The 16192-nt window shown below is 41.5% G+C and overlaps 1 protein-coding gene across 14 annotated transcripts in view; it reads left to right on the top strand.

Moving 5' to 3' along the window:
- NRXN3 (neurexin 3) overlaps positions 1 to 16192 on the top strand; it is a 1572196-nt gene that overhangs the window by 451140 nt on the left and 1104864 nt on the right. For 7 of the 14 annotated variants that reach the window (XR_013556003.2, XR_013556004.2, XM_060620435.3 and 4 more), the window contains 3 exons: positions 666 to 967; positions 4920 to 4943; positions 6820 to 6981. Coding sequence is in view for 12 of the 14 variants with exons in the window: in XM_060620435.3 (XP_060476418.2) it covers positions 666 to 967; positions 4920 to 4943; positions 6820 to 6981 (488 nt within the window). In the remaining 2 variants the exon portion in view is untranslated. The remainder of the gene's footprint in view (positions 1 to 665; positions 968 to 4919; positions 4944 to 6819; positions 6982 to 16192) is intronic. The other 7 variants (XM_060620423.3, XM_060620438.3, XM_060620436.3 and 4 more) reach the window with 1 other exon arrangement.

Raw genomic sequence — 16192 nt, forward strand, 5'->3', positions numbered from 1 at the left:
TCTAAGGGAGCTATTGCTGTCTTGTCACAGCATATTACCAAATTTCATTCTATCCCTTTTTCTTCATCTGCTTGATCACCTTTTTTTCTGGTTCAACCTCCTATTTAGTATCCCTGTCACATTCCCCTGGGCTCAGGACTCTAACATGGAAACCAAAGTTAGCTGGGTTATTACTGATGGATGGAAATTAGAGACAGATCTTTCAGGGTAATTGATTTCTAGTTATTGGTCAATAAAAGGTACCTAGAGCCAAAGAACCCTTTGTCAGAAGAGTTAATTATCCATTCTAAACCAGCTCTGGCATAAGCATTGAAAAGCCATCATTGAAGCAAAAGCAATGTAAGCCTCACTTTACCATGTAGCATAAAATTTCCCTCCAGGTTTTCCTCTGAGAAAGTGTGAAGGAAAGGCAGCAAGCTCTCCTGTACCGTTGTGCTGGTCTTCTACCCCTGTGAGGAGACGTAGCTTTTTTGCAGTTACTGTCTCTAGTGGTTTCCGTGGTACTTAGACACAGGTTTGGTGGTGGAAGAGTCGGAGGGAGCTTGTGCTGCCCTGGGCTCACTGGCAGGGGCATTGCCCTGGGGGATGTGTTCTCTTTGGTATTCGCGTATATCTGACTCATGCCAGTCAAGTGTTGACTGCTTTCCTCTTTCCTTTTCCTGCAGCTCGAGAGGAGAACGTGGCCACGTTCCGAGGCTCTGAGTACCTGTGCTACGACCTGTCTCAGAACCCGATCCAGAGCAGCAGTGATGAAATCACCCTCTCCTTTAAGACCTGGCAGCGGAATGGGCTCATCCTGCACACGGGCAAGTCGGCTGACTATGTCAACCTGGCTCTGAAGGATGGCGCGGTCTCCTTGGTCATTAACCTGGGGTCCGGGGCCTTTGAGGCCATTGTGGAGCCAGTGAATGGAAAATTCAACGACAACGCCTGGCACGATGTCAAAGTGACACGCAACCTTCGGCAGGTAATGGCTGAGGGGAGAGGGTGCCCGGAGGCTCCTCTTAGGTAGCTGGGGAGGAGGTTTGTGAAGCAGGTGCTGGATGAGCTGGAGAAGGGTGTAGAAACAGGTTTGGATTTGTCGAAGTCTAACATTATCCCAGTCTCTGCAGTTCCACAAGGAAAATGATGAAAATATGTTTCTTCTCATACTTCAGTTCTCTACTGTGCTTGTTTTTTTTTTTTTTTTTTTTTTTTTTGTCCAGAAGAAAATTCAGTTGTATAGATAATAAAAGTTAAAAGTACTTTCATTCCTTTTATTCTGCTTTGGTTTTTATCATTTTCTTAATTACATTGAAATCTTGTATTGTTAAATTCAATTAGGGACAGCGTTTTGTTTCCTGCAGCTTGCTAGATTTTCCTCATTTTTTGAATATATGTTTTTCTTTTTAATTAAGTTAGCCATTGTCATGATGCCATGATTTTAATTCCTTCCAGAAAGTCTTCCTTTTTCTCCTCCTTTTAATTTACCACCCCATCTCCACTTTCACCCCCCTCCCTGCCCCATTGTTATGTTAACCTCTAGCCTTCCAATGAATTAGCTGGAATCTTTCTGAATTCCTCTGTTTCTCTGTTCCTTGGTGTGCCGCTCTTACTTTATTGCCCCTGTCTCTACCTCCGAGACTCTTCAGTTGACTGGGAGGCCTGGAAAGTGGAAGGACCCAAATAAAAATGTCAACTTTGGAGCAGCCTTTCCTGGTTCTGTTCGTGCTTGAGAACTCCCATCGCTTGCTGATTCTGAGCAGGCGACTCCGTCAGGTGACAACATCTCAGAAAGCCTTAGCCAAGTGAAGTGGTTTTCGGTTTCATAACTAATAATAATAGTCACAACAGTAATAATATCAACACCTCAATCAGGCCACATCAGTGAAGAGAAAAAGTCCAGAAAAAGTCCTGTGAAAGTCCAGGTCTTTGCTGACACCGCCTTTTCCAGGTTGCTATTTTCACTTGGTGTTTCTCCTTGTGAATTAGTCATTAAACCCAGTTAGATAGCATTCAGCCTTTATTAATCAGAAAACATTATGCAAATTTCCAGAAAGTGCTTATCAAATTTTCTTCTGCAATATGATTGATTCAGTGCCTTCTAATGTAAATAGGAAAGTGTAAGAACTGACAGGTGTTTGCATATGTTTTCCATTTGATAAAAGTGTAACTCGTTAATACTATTATGTGAATGGAGAAGGCTCACACATGCTGGGAACACACAGTATTCAAAACTGCCCATTTAACACTTAGGTACGTTGAAGAAGGCATCTCTATTCTATCTGCTGTGACGTTACCAAATAACTCAAGACTTAGAGCCCCCACTCATCTTAATACCTATGGATTGGACATTTTGAATCACTGTTCTGTTTTTCTTCTAAGACCAAACAGTCCAGTTGCTGATGTTTTCTTTAATAATCCACCATACATACTGACACAGCTCAGCTGTCAAGAGGGCCCAAGTCGAATTTCCATTTGCCAACATTTAAGGGTGTGATGTATATGAGTTGTAGAGACTAGACCAAAAAATAAGATATAACCTTTTTGCCAGTTTTGACTGGCAGATACATGGTAATACCCTTTAGTCAGCGGAGGGGAGAATTTTCATGTACTGAGGAGCAGGGTCGGGTTGTGGTTCTTACCAGTCAGCCTGTCTCTCTGATTCTCTCCCACTCCATACACTTCTTTGCCATTCCAGAATGATTCCAATTAGCTGGAGAAAGGCTCACTTTTATTTCTACTGAAAACATTTCTCTAAAATAGAATTGGGCCCCAGTTCCGTCCTATAAACTGAGCGGGGGATAAACTAAAGTGTTATTCAAACATTGGTTGTGCTGTTTCAGTCAGCAAGCAGAGGAAAGCAACCCTGGAGGGTTTCTCTTCCATGTTCTAAGACCCAACTCCCTCAGTGCCCTTGGACAAGCCATTTCACCTTTCCACACCACAGTTTCCATTCGTGAATGGTGATTATAATCCTCCCCAGCCGTATGTGGTGGCTAAATATGCAAAGCACCTTATGTTCCAGAAGGATTATGAGCTCCTCCATGGTCTGGGTGCTAGGCTTACTGTGACATGCGCACGATTTACAATCTGAGTAGTCTGTCGTGAAGGTGCCTGTGTCTGTCTGTCACCAGCGATGCAGCTAAGTAGAGCTCTCAGTTCTGGACAAGGCTACAGAGGCCCTAGGGTGTTGGGGCATTTCTTGGCAGAAGGAAAATGAATCTCATAGAGAGAGTGCGCCCAAAATTGGACTTCATTGAAATCCTGACTTAATTTTGCATCTAAATGCAATTTATTGAAAGAGAGGGAAATCTCAGAAAACCAGAGTGGATTTTGCAAATCCTTTCCGTGCTGAATCATCTAAGATGATTATTTTGCCCATTAAGAATACATTTATAACATCTTTTTTAGTTCTGTAGGATACATTTGAAGGGGTTGGAAGCCCCTGTCTATTTCAATTAAACTGTAAATTGCTTCATAAATATTTGATAACAAGCTTATGACTGTCTCATCTACCTTTTTGGTAAGGTTGAATGGCTTCTGTGGCAAAAATTCATCTGAGGAATGCTTACTTGGACTTTCCTGGAGTATTCATTACTAAATGGAGCAGAACTTTGCCCATTTCTTCCTTCTTGGTCATATACTCATGAGTCTACCTTTGAGCCGAGTCAGGATCAAAGGCAGACACTTCACTGGGAGTTCTGCTTAAAGGAAGGAATGTGGATTGCCTATTCCAAACTGTAACTGGGATTAAGGACAAGGTAGTGATGCATTTCTTTGGGTTTGTTTTCAGTTTTGTTTTAAAATCCGACCTTGAACATGGCCCTCATGTGAATTGCTTTACCTGTAATGCCACATTAGTCAAACCACGAACACAAAACTGGGGTTACCAGTCTTCCAGTGTTCCAGCTGCCCGGCCTCGCACCCAGCTCAGGGTGTGCTGGCATTTGAATATTTGAAAATAGCAAGCGGAGACTAATTGTAGGGCTTCTTTAATCATGTTTAACCTGCCAGTCCTCTCTGCTATCCATAGGAGAAATTGCTTCAAAGCTTGAAAAGCATTTTCTAAAGGAGAATGGGGGTAGAGCCATTCCAACGGGAAGCATTCTGGCAAAGAAAACAAAATAATAACTGCATTGGATAGTAAAGAAGACTCCCAACTATTTTTATGCACTCCAACAGTACAGTTATTGTAAATGAAGAAGAAAGGAAAGAGGAGGATGTCCCTCTCCTGTTGCACACATCCACACAAAATCAAGAGCTTCATGGGTCTTTAATTGCCTGTGGAAACCCAGAGTGAGCTAGAGTTGTAGCCTTCCTATGCTAGATGTGACCTGTAAATGCTTTCTGTTTTTTTTGTTGTTGTTGTTGTCGTTCTACTGAAAGTCGTAATCATTCATGCAAATAGTCTGAGTCAGATATATATATATATATATATTTAAAAAGTGCCCAGTGCATTGGTATTTGAGCTCTAACTATCTGCCTACATGTTGAAATGGTAAACTTTAGGGGTATTTTCTTTCAGGATAGGTGGACTGTGTATGTGCTAGAGGGTGGGAAGGGAAAGGGTGTTCATTCAGAAGAGCTCTTGGAAAGTAAGTATGGTGCTAATTCTAACTGGGGTGAGGTGTGGTCTGAGTGGCATTTGGAAGAAGGGGGGTTACGTGACAAGGTGGACTGCAGCTCCTTTCCTAGCTGTGCCCTGGCTGCCAAGGTTTTCCATAGAGTCCTGGTCTCATTGTCTTCCCCACTCTCTTTTTCTGTGTCGGGTGCCTTTTTTTTGAAAAACTAACACAAGATCATTCATGCAATGTGTCATTTTACTAACCGACTAATGTACTAACACCCTAACGACTCATCTTTGTTTTTAGTTTTTTTAATTAACAATCGTTCTGTTCACAATTTTTAATTTCCTTTCTTCCCCCTTTTCCGCAAAGCACTCAGGCATCGGACACGCTATGGTAAACAAACTACATTGTCTGGTAGATATCATTCTTATTGTCTCTTTTTTTGGGTTTGCCGTGTGTTGCCCCCCTTTTCCTCCCCAAAACCCCCCTTTTATCCTCCTTAGACTTGTTTCTTCTTTTAAATTTTTTTGTTGTTGTTGAATTAAATGCAAGTCTTTTTTTGTTGTTGTAAAAAAAAAAAAAAAAAAAAAAAGGAAGGGGACGTGCCAGTCTTGGAAATGGTATTTGGATGAGTTTGGTTGGGACGGTTTCCTTTTCTCTAGTTTGTCATTTTTTTTTCCTAAAAAATTTTTTTAAAGAAAGATTCTCCATTTAGCTAAATTTGTTTTCTTTTGTTTTGTTATTTTGCAACTTTGAAGTTACAGACTAGGGACAAGAGGATTTCTATTGAGGACTTTCTTCTCTGTCTTCCTATCCCTCTCACTCTCGCTCCTTTCTTTTCCCACTTCCCTCCTTAATCCCTTTTTTCCTTCCCTTTGGTGTGGCCACGGCTGCCCTGCCGCAGGTGATCTGGGGAGGAAAGTACTCTTACTTCTCTCTTCTTGTTTTCCCTGCTTTCACCTTACTCCCCACCGTGGCCATAGGGAGGTCTGCCAGTGTGTCCTCCATACAGACTCTGCATGGCATGTTCCTGTCTCGTGGATTTCCCCATCAGCATCAGAATTTGCTCCCCCGTTTTCCTCCTCATTACTAACAACCTGCCAATCATCAGCCCAATTCCACTCTCTTCCCTCTCTTTATTTTTGTCTCCACTCTTCTTCATTCTCCTCTCATCCTTCATATATTTTGGGGTTGGGTTTGGACTTTTTCTTTTCTTTTTTTAGCGAGGGAGGTGGCAGGCAGGGGAAAGATGACCCTGTAGTTTCCAGTGTTTTGTCTTGTTTTGTGTTTATTTCCATCTTGTGTTCCGGTTTCTTCAGTGCATGCACGTGTGAAGTGGATTTTGACTCTTCCCTTTGGTTCTCCTCACCCCTGCCCACTTCCCTCCCCCTTTTCTTCCACCTTTTCTCTTGGCTCCTGATGGTTTTCGCATGGGTGTGTCAGCGTATGGTGTGTGCACGCTTTGAGGCCCCATCTTTTCTCTCTGCCTTCTGCTCCTTTCATGGATGTTGGGTGTGTGGGTGCTATATCTTCCCTGTGGGCATTATTATTATTATTTTCATTTTGGTTAGTATGCCTCATATTCATTTCTTTTTGTTAGAGTTGCCTTCTTGGTTCGGGTCATTTCTTCTCTTGGTGGTGGTGATGGCAGCTAAGGGAGGGCAGGGGTTCGTGTCCTGGGGTCGTCCATGGCATGTATCACCCATGACACATCGAAATCAAAACCCTTCTCCTTCCCTTCCCGAATGCATGTTTGTCAGCGTGGTGTGAGCCCCAAAAGAAATGAATACGAAAGAAAAGAAAAAGAAAAGAAAAAAGGAAAAAACCATCCACAACCAAAGACCAACCCTAACAAACCCATTGTCAAATGTCTCCTTTGCTGTTTTTCACTACCACCATAAATAATAGTCATTCAAAAAATAAATGAAAATTTTACCAATGAACTGAGACAAGTGATGTCGTCTGAGGATAGTTCCATTTTCTAGCCTGACTGAATAAAGAGCACAGCGGGTAAAGCAAGTTGCCCATCTTGGCAATTCCACCAAAGTCCCCCGGGAGTCTGCACAGGAATGCTGGAGGCTTGGGTCGCAGGGAAGGCAGACCAGAAAATGGAACTTGGCTGCATATACCAAAATCAAACCAAATTAGAAAAACATACTTCACCAAAATCTTAATGAAAGTGATGCCACAGGTAGGGGAAGCCGCCGGATTTTGATTGGACTATAAAGTCATTGTTGGGATTTCTTTTGTCCCTATGTCCCTCCACCAGGTGACAATCTCTGTGGATGGCATCCTTACCACAACGGGCTACACTCAGGAGGACTACACCATGCTGGGCTCGGATGACTTCTTCTACGTGGGAGGAAGCCCAAGTACCGCTGACTTGCCAGGCTCACCCGTCAGCAACAACTTTATGGGCTGCCTTAAAGAGGTAAAGGTCACACAATCTCTTTAGTGTCCCAAGAACAAATGAAATTCCCAGGTCAGTGAGGGGCTCTGTACTTAGTGCATTCTTTGAAGCCATAGGTTTTACCAAGAAGACTCTGGACTTGAAAGTAGAGGTCCTAGGTTTTGGTTCCCGCTTAAGCTGATTGATTGCATGACCTTGGGTTTGCCACTTACATGCTTTGTGGTTCTGTTTTCTCATCTGAGTACTGGGGAATGATTGCATGACCTTGGGTTTGCCACTTACATGCTTTGTGGTTCTGTTTTCTCATCTGAGTACTGGGGAATTGTATCCCACAGGTAGCTGTGCTTTATACATAATAATAGTAATAATTATTATTATCATTATTTCTAGAGCATGTGCGAGTGGGGGAGGAGGCGGTTGGGGGGAGAGAAAATCTAAAGCAGGCTCCACGCTCAGCATGGAGCCTGATGTGGGGCTCGATCCCACAACCCTGGGATCTTGACCTGAATGGAAATCAAGAATTAGACGCTCAACTCACTGAGCCACCCAGGCATCCCACATGCTCTGTGAATTAGATGAAAAAACACAGACGAAGGTCTAGTTCTTTGATATCACAAGAATTAGACACACGTAACGTTTGATTTCGTATTTTTGACTTGGCAAGTACGAAGCCAAGCTGTAGCTCCGAGTGGCTCCATTTGTGGTTGTAGGTCTTGTCTAAAACATAACATATGTATTATTTTACCTTTGTCAAGCTTGGTGTTCCCAAGAGTCTCATTATCTGAGATGAAGGAAAATTTTCAGAATGTAACATTAAGGCTCGGAAGACTGGTTTTTCCTCTTCTTTTTTCTTTTTTTTTTCCCCCTGAAAGCTAGCAGCTGTGAGAAAGCAGTGGGGCTTTGCCATTACTCATTTATTACTATTGTAGCTGATGTGTTGAGACCTCTGTCTGAGAGCAGAGGAGCTTCAGTCAAGTGTAAGTTCAATCTCTAAGGTCAATTGTTGAGGCAAAAAGAATCAGACTTGATTTGGTAGAGTTCTTTCAGAACACTGTGTCATCAGAGCAGTTCACTGCACATTTTTGTTTAATCTAAGCTAAGCCTGATTGCCTGAGATAGCTATACCACTTCCCTGGGGAAATTCCTCGAGAAGCTAACAGTGTTCTTTCTTGTAGATAAAGATCCCTTGTGACCTGTTATGGGACTCCTCTCAGGGCACGTGTTTTCTTCTTCTTATGGTTATTTGAAATTTGTTGAGCGTCGGTTATAGATGAGATGGCATTGCAAATTCCTTCAGTCATGCCACTCAGCTGTGAGCCATGTCGAGAAAGGAGCCGTGTCCACTGTGCTGGAGTACTGTAGCTGTATAGTAACTATTTACTGAGTGGATAAAAAATTCGGTACCTTTTTTATATTGTAACTGACTTAAGTGGCTCTTTACAAGTTGCGGTTTCCATGCTTGAAGGCTTCATAATCTAGGAAGGGAGAGGAGATCTGTAAGTGAACTCAGGACACTGTGTATTCAGTGCCACACACTAGATGTTCTAATTGAGTAGAGGAAACAGATACATTTTAGGTGGAAGTCTGTTTCAGAGAAGAATTGCTGTTTGAGCTGGGCTTTGGTGCAGTAAACGTGTGAATTGAGAGAAAAGGGTAGGAAGGAGAGACATGACAAAGGAGGGAAAAATCCAGTTACGGCTCTGTATTGTACTTGGTCTGAAGGACAGGTTACAGAAGAGAACCCACAAAGTGTTTTCCTCCTTCTACTGGATGTTATCTAGGCTTCTGCTGGCTATAGGGACACCAGTAGTCATTCCTGATGGGATTGCAGTGGACATAGACACTTCTTCCCTAGCAGTTACTTCCGTGTGGATAGAATAAAGGTATACATTACTCAGCATCTAATGAACCTGAAAGGCTCTTAAACACTGTTAAATCACACACATTGGAATTGCACTCTCGTCAAAGATAGATAGGAACGTTCTGCTACCATGTACGTGGCTCAGGAATGAATGAGGCATTGATTGCTGTGGGGAGCTCATTCATTTTTGTAGTGAAACAGCCCTAAGTGTGGAGTTTCTCCTGAGTAGGATCTAGGGGTGGCCTCTAGAACTCATTTTCCCTTGCACACAATGATATTGAACCATCTCTCAATTATTTATTTTGAGACAAAGGAGCAGTTTCCCGTCTACAAATTATCAGTCAGGAATGATGCTCCTGAACATTTTGAAACAAGCCTCATAAAAACATAAAGCTATCTCTGATGGCTTCATCCATGTGAAACCTTAAGCAAATAAAATCTTCATGTGCACACATGCACACATGCTGCCCAGATAGAGAGCAGAAAGCTTCAAAAGTCTGCGCAAAGTGTCCCTTAATAGTTTAAAAATTAAAGACAGTTCTGAAAAACAGTGTCAATAACAGAAATAGCAGTAATTGGTAGTAAAAATATATACATAGCTAGCAGCATAAGTCTGTACTGAAATCCAGATCAAGTCAGAAAAAAGAAAGTCCAACCCACACTGGGGTAAATGGTATATAAAATTTAGAACTTCATTAACTTTTACCAACATCTCTTCATTACATACACAGTATTGTAGTGTGTCTAAGGGACTTGGGAAGCTTTCTCATTCATCTGAGTGTTTTTTTAAATTTTATTTGAGAGGGAGAGAGAGTGCAAGCAGGGGAGAGGGGCAGAGGGAGAGAGAGACAGAGAGAGAGAGAGAGAGGGAGAAAGAATCTTAAGCAGGCTCCACACTCAACACAGAGCCCGAGGCAGGGCTCAATCCCACAACTCTGGGATCATGACCTGAGCTGAAATCAAGAGTCAGATGCTCAGCTGACAGAGCCACCCAGGCATCCCTCGTCCAAGTGTTTTAAACAGATAACTTTGGGTCTAATATAGTCCTGGCATAGTCTGTCTTTCCAGTTAATCATTGCAGTTAACTTTTTTGTAGGGAAGGTCTGGGAAATTCTTCTACTTTTGTTGGTATCTGACAATTTAGTAAAGAGCAGAAGCTTCTAGCTATGTTGGTATTTCTCTCCGTGATAAATCCCACATACTGACTTTAATTATGTATCCTCAGTGTCCAGCCCCTTTTTCCTATCTCTTTATTCCTTTTTCTGTCTTCCATTTGCCATTAATGGCTCTGTGTTCCCTTACACTGAGATGGTGCTTTTATATATCATTTGCTTCAAAATGTGGGGGCATGGTTAAAGGACTTCGGAGTTTCTGTTCCAGATACTTTGTGTGTGGCACAGAATAAGGTGTTGCCTTTGAACTACAGTTACTTCACCCTTGAAAGTTAAGTTCTGGCTCCACTACTGAGAAAAATGACTGGATTTCACCTGGGTGCACACTTCCTAGCTTGATATTGCTGTACAAGCCACCATAGACTATATCCAAGTTGTCCTCAGACTATTGTGGTTCTCCACAAATCTTGGTTATCCCTACAATATTTGTGTACATTTAAACATTACCAACTCAGCATCTTGTTCCTGGTCGTGTTTTTATGTTTTAACATGTGTGTCTTATTTTTTGGTCTTGCAGGTTTCCAGTTCCCAGAATGGTTCTTAGTGCCTGCTGAGCTCTCAGTAAACATGTGCTGAGTGAAATCACATGTTTGCAAGTTAGTAACGTTTAAATAAATCCTTTAAATAAACATGTTTGTAAAATTAATATTTTAGATAAATGCTCTTAGGCACTATTAACCATGTGATTCTTCTGGGATCGGTAAGGAACATCTTGACATGGCAGTAGTTGAATCTTTGAGGAACTTTCCACTTATCTGGTGTGAGATAAGTATTATATACAAAGGCTCAGCAAGGCTAAGAGAAGTGGGTTGAGAATACCAGCTTTGTCACTGGCTCTATGGCCTGGAATAAGTCACTGATCTTACTTGATTCTGTTTCTTAACCCCTAATATGGATATAATAGGACCTTTGTTGTGTTCCACTCAACAAATGAAATAAAATACATAAGAGTAAAACCATACAGGCATATATTTTACTATATGTAATATATTAGTATATAGTGTATATAGTATATTACATACATATATGTACTGTATGTAATAATTAAGGATTATGTAATACCTGTTACAAATAGTTTATGAATACAAATGTAACCATGCACTTGTATACATTAGCGTGTGTATATTTCTATATCTCCCATATTAGAAAATCACATTCAGGAGGAAAACTAACTTTATTCTGAGGTTTGCCCCACTAAAGTCCTTTCATCTTTTCTGAAGTGGGGAAACCTGTCCCACCCGCCCTCAGTCATCACCTTGTTTGTTGCCTTCAGTCACTTACGTGACAACTGTCAATATCCATTTATTAAAATGTGTGTAACTCTGTGATGACAGAGGCCTTGTCTGTTCACAGGTGTCTTCCCAGAACCTAGCAGAGTTCCTGGCATGAAAGATAAAAATAAAGAAAGAAGCATTCACTAAGTATGTCTGGAATAAACAAATGAATGAGCTAACCTCAAGGACCTCTAAAATCGGGTGGGATTTGGATCAACAGATGTATACTGGGAACCTACAGGATGCCAGGGACTGTGCTAAGTAAGATCCAAGATGAGTCAGGCACAGTTCCCATCTTAGAGGACCACACGGTTAGTGGGGGAGACAAATACATGAATATAGTTTCGATAAAAGATAGCAAAAAGAGGCACTCACAAATGCAGTGAGTCTGTTGAGGAGAAGGACTTAGCATATTCTGGGCTTCAGGAAAGATCTGTGGAGGAGCTAACACCCAGGTAAGTCTAGAAGACAAATGGAAGTGAACATGGTAGAATGGAGGGAGCAGCGTTCCAGACAATGGAGCAGCATGAGCACAGGTGCGGGGACAGGATACACCATAGCGTCTTGGTGAGGAACTCACAATTTGCTAACTTCAGGACACAAAATATAAGATGAGGAGTTTTGCACGTGTAGCTGCAAAGTTATGTAGGAGCCAGGTCATAGAGAACTTTATCTTATATTCCACCCTTGGACTTTATTTTCTAGGTAATAGGGAGCTATGGAGGCCTTAAGTAGTAGAATGATACAGTCATATTGGCATCTTGTTCATCAGGCTTCAGATTTCTTGCGGGTGTCATCTGGCTTAATCGATTGAGTGTCTGGCCCTTGATTTCTGCTCAGGTCATGATCTCACAGCTCATGAGACTGAACCCCCCATCAGGCTCTGTGCTGACCGCATCGAGTCTGCTTGGGATTTTCTCTCTCCTGTTCTCTCTGCCCCTTCCCCTCTCATGTGCATTGTCTGTCTGTCTGTCTGTCTCTCTCTCAAAATAAATAAACAAAAAAATTACTTGAGAACCGAAGTTAGTCCATCTACTACTTCTAACTGTATGTTTTTTGTCCTAGAAGGTTAAATGGTAGGGTTGGAAAGCTTGATCCATTGACTGCGGCATTGGAAAGTACCAGGAGAGTGGCTCTCAGTATCTTAAAATTTCTATAGAAAAGCACTTCTTTCTGACTACTGTTTCAGTTTCCAGTGACCCTCCCTGTCAGGATGTACATTTCTCCTTTCCTTTGTCCTTGGCCTTGCTGAGCTATTATTATTGGATGAAGCACAAAGTAGTAGAGGAAAGCCCAGTCCAGACTGAGGTGCCTGATAGTGTTTCTATCAGGTTGACCAGGACCAGGGAGAGAGAGCTTCCTCAAGCCCCTTAAAGTACCCTCTTGTGTGCTGGGATCTTCCCTGTTGTTTGAATTGATTCTTTGCACACCATCCTCCTATCTTCTCTGTTACTTCTCCCCCAGTATGTTGGTTCTCCATTTGTATCTCCATTTGCCCAGGGAGAAGCTGAGTGCTACTGAGGCCTCTGGGACAGCCTGGTCTCTCTAAACTCTCTTTTCTCATGGTGCCTCTAATGGGGAGGAGGGAGAAGCAGGAGAAGCGGGAGTGTGGAACACATATTTAAAGGAAAAAGGATTGGGGTAGAACATCACTGTGCACATTACATTCCACATCCCTTTGTGATTATTAGCCATTTAAAACCGAATGGGATTTTGCAGCCAGAGATAGTCTCTGAACAGATGATTAATGGTTTAATCTGTAATAACTTTACATTTTATAGAACCCTGATAGGAGTCCACATCTGGTGAGCCAAGCTATTTAAGGCTGTGTTAATTCTGTTAATTGCTATACGTTTGTTTGAATTGCTGGCACCTGCGGGCTTTGGGATAATGTGTTTGTTGTTGCCTTTTTTTTTTTTTTTAATATACTCATTTTATCCCATCTCACTGTCTTTTGCTGCTCTTATGCTATCACAATTTCTCTTTTGGTTTTTACTTTGTGTTGTCCCCTACTTCTTTGCTCACTATACTTTTTTTTTTTTCCTTTTTCCTCCCTGTTTTAATTTTCCCTACCTCTGTGCTTCTTTAGCTCTTATTCTGGTTTCCTTCCTTATTTCTCAGTCTGTAATAAATGGTTCTGTTCATAATCAGGTAAATTAGGTCATAGCATTGAGATTAAAAATCCCCTTTTCCTAGCATTGAGAATACTTTGTGGCCCCAGGGTGAGCAAAGACCAAGTGAGGGTTTTTGAATCAGCATGGAAGATGAGAAGAGAGTTGGCTTTAAAAGCACAAGTCCAGAGTTTGAATCTTGTCTAGACTCATTCATTACCAGCTGCAAGACTAATAACAAATCAGTTAAATGCTCTTAGCCTCCATCTTTGCATCAGATAATAGTACCTAATTCAGGCATTTTTATGTCAGAGCAAATGGGATTAAGAGAATGGAAGTGCTTTATAAACTGTAAAGCACTGTGCAGATGCTCATGTTATTATTTATGTTATTAAATGCAACCAAACTGATTAGATCTGGTCAAGGAGCCACATCTTCCCCTTTGCTGTTTCTGCAGTTTGAAAACTGCAGAAGTTAGGAGAGTACAGTGCAGTTTAAGAAAAAGAACAGCTGAATTGGAACCTGGCCTCCAGATCCAGTTCTGATGCTAATTAGAAAATCATACAGTCCGTTTGGGCATCCGTGTCTTGATCTGTAAAATGAGGGTAGTGATCACTGCTAAGCCAGATAAACTGCACACTACTATGGAGAACTTCTAATGCAGAAGTACAAGTGCTTGATTATTAAATTTTGGGTAGCAAGGTAGAATTTATTTTTCTACTCTTAGGAAGATATGCAGAGGAGCATTGTGTGGGCTTGGAGGAAAGCACGCATTGATAGAGTGGAAGAACCAATACAAACAGGAGACCAAGAGGGATAAGGTTCCAACAAAGTAGAAAGAAGTTGAAATGTGAATCAGAAACTAGGAAGTGGAAAATGTGGCAGAAGAAGAAAAGAGAGAAACTATGTCTCAGGAGCTGCCTATTGGGTTGAGCACAGAAAAAACTGGCATTTTTGTGGGTTAAAAAAATCAAATATTGGTAATGCCATACGCGTCAGCTTAAGAATGAAGTTTTTGTGAAGAGAATAAATTGGATCTTCTGGAAAAGAGATTACCTCCTAGATTATAAGGAACTGAAATAGGTAGGAGAGACCTGCACTCTGTCATGGAGAATGAAGAATAAGAACCCTGAGCTGCTGGGAATTTCGATGAATGTGAGGTGCATTTCACAGAGGGGGGTAGGGTGTAAGCACCTAGCCCAGCATGGCTGTAAGAAAGTTGTATGTACCTAAGGGATAGTGTCAGGAGGGCTGAAGGTTCAAGGATATTTAGTATTGCAGTGCTGTCACAAACAGATTTTCAATTAATGCCACAATAAAAATACTAAAGTATGCTTTGCTGCCTATAGTTGATGGGCTGTCAATGGAGAAATAGATATGGTGAACATTTTTTTTTTAGAGACCTGATATCTATTTCTTACTCTTTTGAATGAAGGTTCTTATTCCCCTTCATTTTCTTTTTTAAAAAAATTTTTAAGAAGTGTATTTATTTTGAGAGGAAGAGGGAGAGAGAGAGAGAGAGAGAGAGAGAGAGAGAGAGAGATGGGGACAGAGAGAGAGAGAGAATCCCAAGCAGGATCTTCATTGTTAGCACAGAGCCTGATGCGGGGCTTGATCTCATGAACTGTGAGGTCATGACCTGAGCCAAAATCAAGAGTTGGGCACTTAACTGAGCCACCTAGGAGGCTCCCACCCCTCATTTTCAATCCAGTGGTTCAGTGGCACTGACTCCACTCCTGGCTACCTTGGTGAGCATGTGAGCTGTAAGTCAGTTAGAACTAGGCCGCTCCCCTGGCCAGAGTTATTTTGTTCATAGGTGGGCACCTAGCCCAATTTGGATCAGTGACATAAAAGCTTAGGACTCTAGTTTACATGTTGTGGGGAGGTAGTTCTCCTTCCTTAGGGTTAGAACTTGGGATGATATAAAATTGAGCCTCTGGCTACCATCTTGCCAACACATAGAGACCAAAAATGAAGCTAGAATGGAGAAAAACAGAGGCAAAAACGGTGGGGAGAAGCTAGAACCTAGTGACGTTTTTAAGGCCCTGGATCAAACATTCTTTAAACTAGAGTACCCCTGATTTCCAGCCAAGACTGAGTAATTCTTCCTTTTGTCTAAAGCAGCAGGAGCTGGATTTTCTGTCATTCGCGACATAGAGTCCTAAGTGATGTGAAAGAATTCCTCGTACTCCTGTTTCACCCCTGTCTTCGCTGATAAGAAAATAGCTCTTTGGACAGGAAAAGATAGACAAGGAAAGAAAATTTAATATCAGAGGCTGTGAAAATCACCTAATAGCTCTGCATTAATTCAGGTTTCTTGACTTGGATGAATGATATCCCAGGATGTGGAGAGAGTTTGTAAATAAGATTTTTGAAATCCAGTTGGTGGTTTTGAGAAATAGTAGAGAATGGGGGAGGTTCCTAAAGACTAAAGATGGAAGAAAGTATGGATAATGCAAGCTATGGGCCTATGAGCTTCATTGGAATCCGGGAAAGATTTTGGAGTGCCTTATTAACAGAAGGTATGAGCCCGTAGAAGAGAGAAAAATGTGATCAGAAGAATTACAATTATTCACCAAAGACACTAAAAATAAGCCATATTACATGAACCAAACTCACATTTCTATTCCATATTGTCAGGAAAGCATAACTAAATATCAGCAAAGTATTTGGCAGTGCATTTTGTGATATCCTTGTCAACAAGATGGGGAAAAAGGAATTGGATGTAACAGCTATTCATGAAAGGAGTAACTGTTGAAACATACAAATGAGTCTTTTTTTTTTTTAAGGTTTATTTATTTACTTAGAGTGAGC

The sequence above is a fragment of the Panthera onca genome, chromosome B3, assembly GCF_046562875.1.
Source record: "Panthera onca isolate mPanOnc1 chromosome B3, mPanOnc1 haplotype 2, whole genome shotgun sequence".
Classification (NCBI taxonomy): Eukaryota; Metazoa; Chordata; class Mammalia; order Carnivora; family Felidae; genus Panthera; species Panthera onca.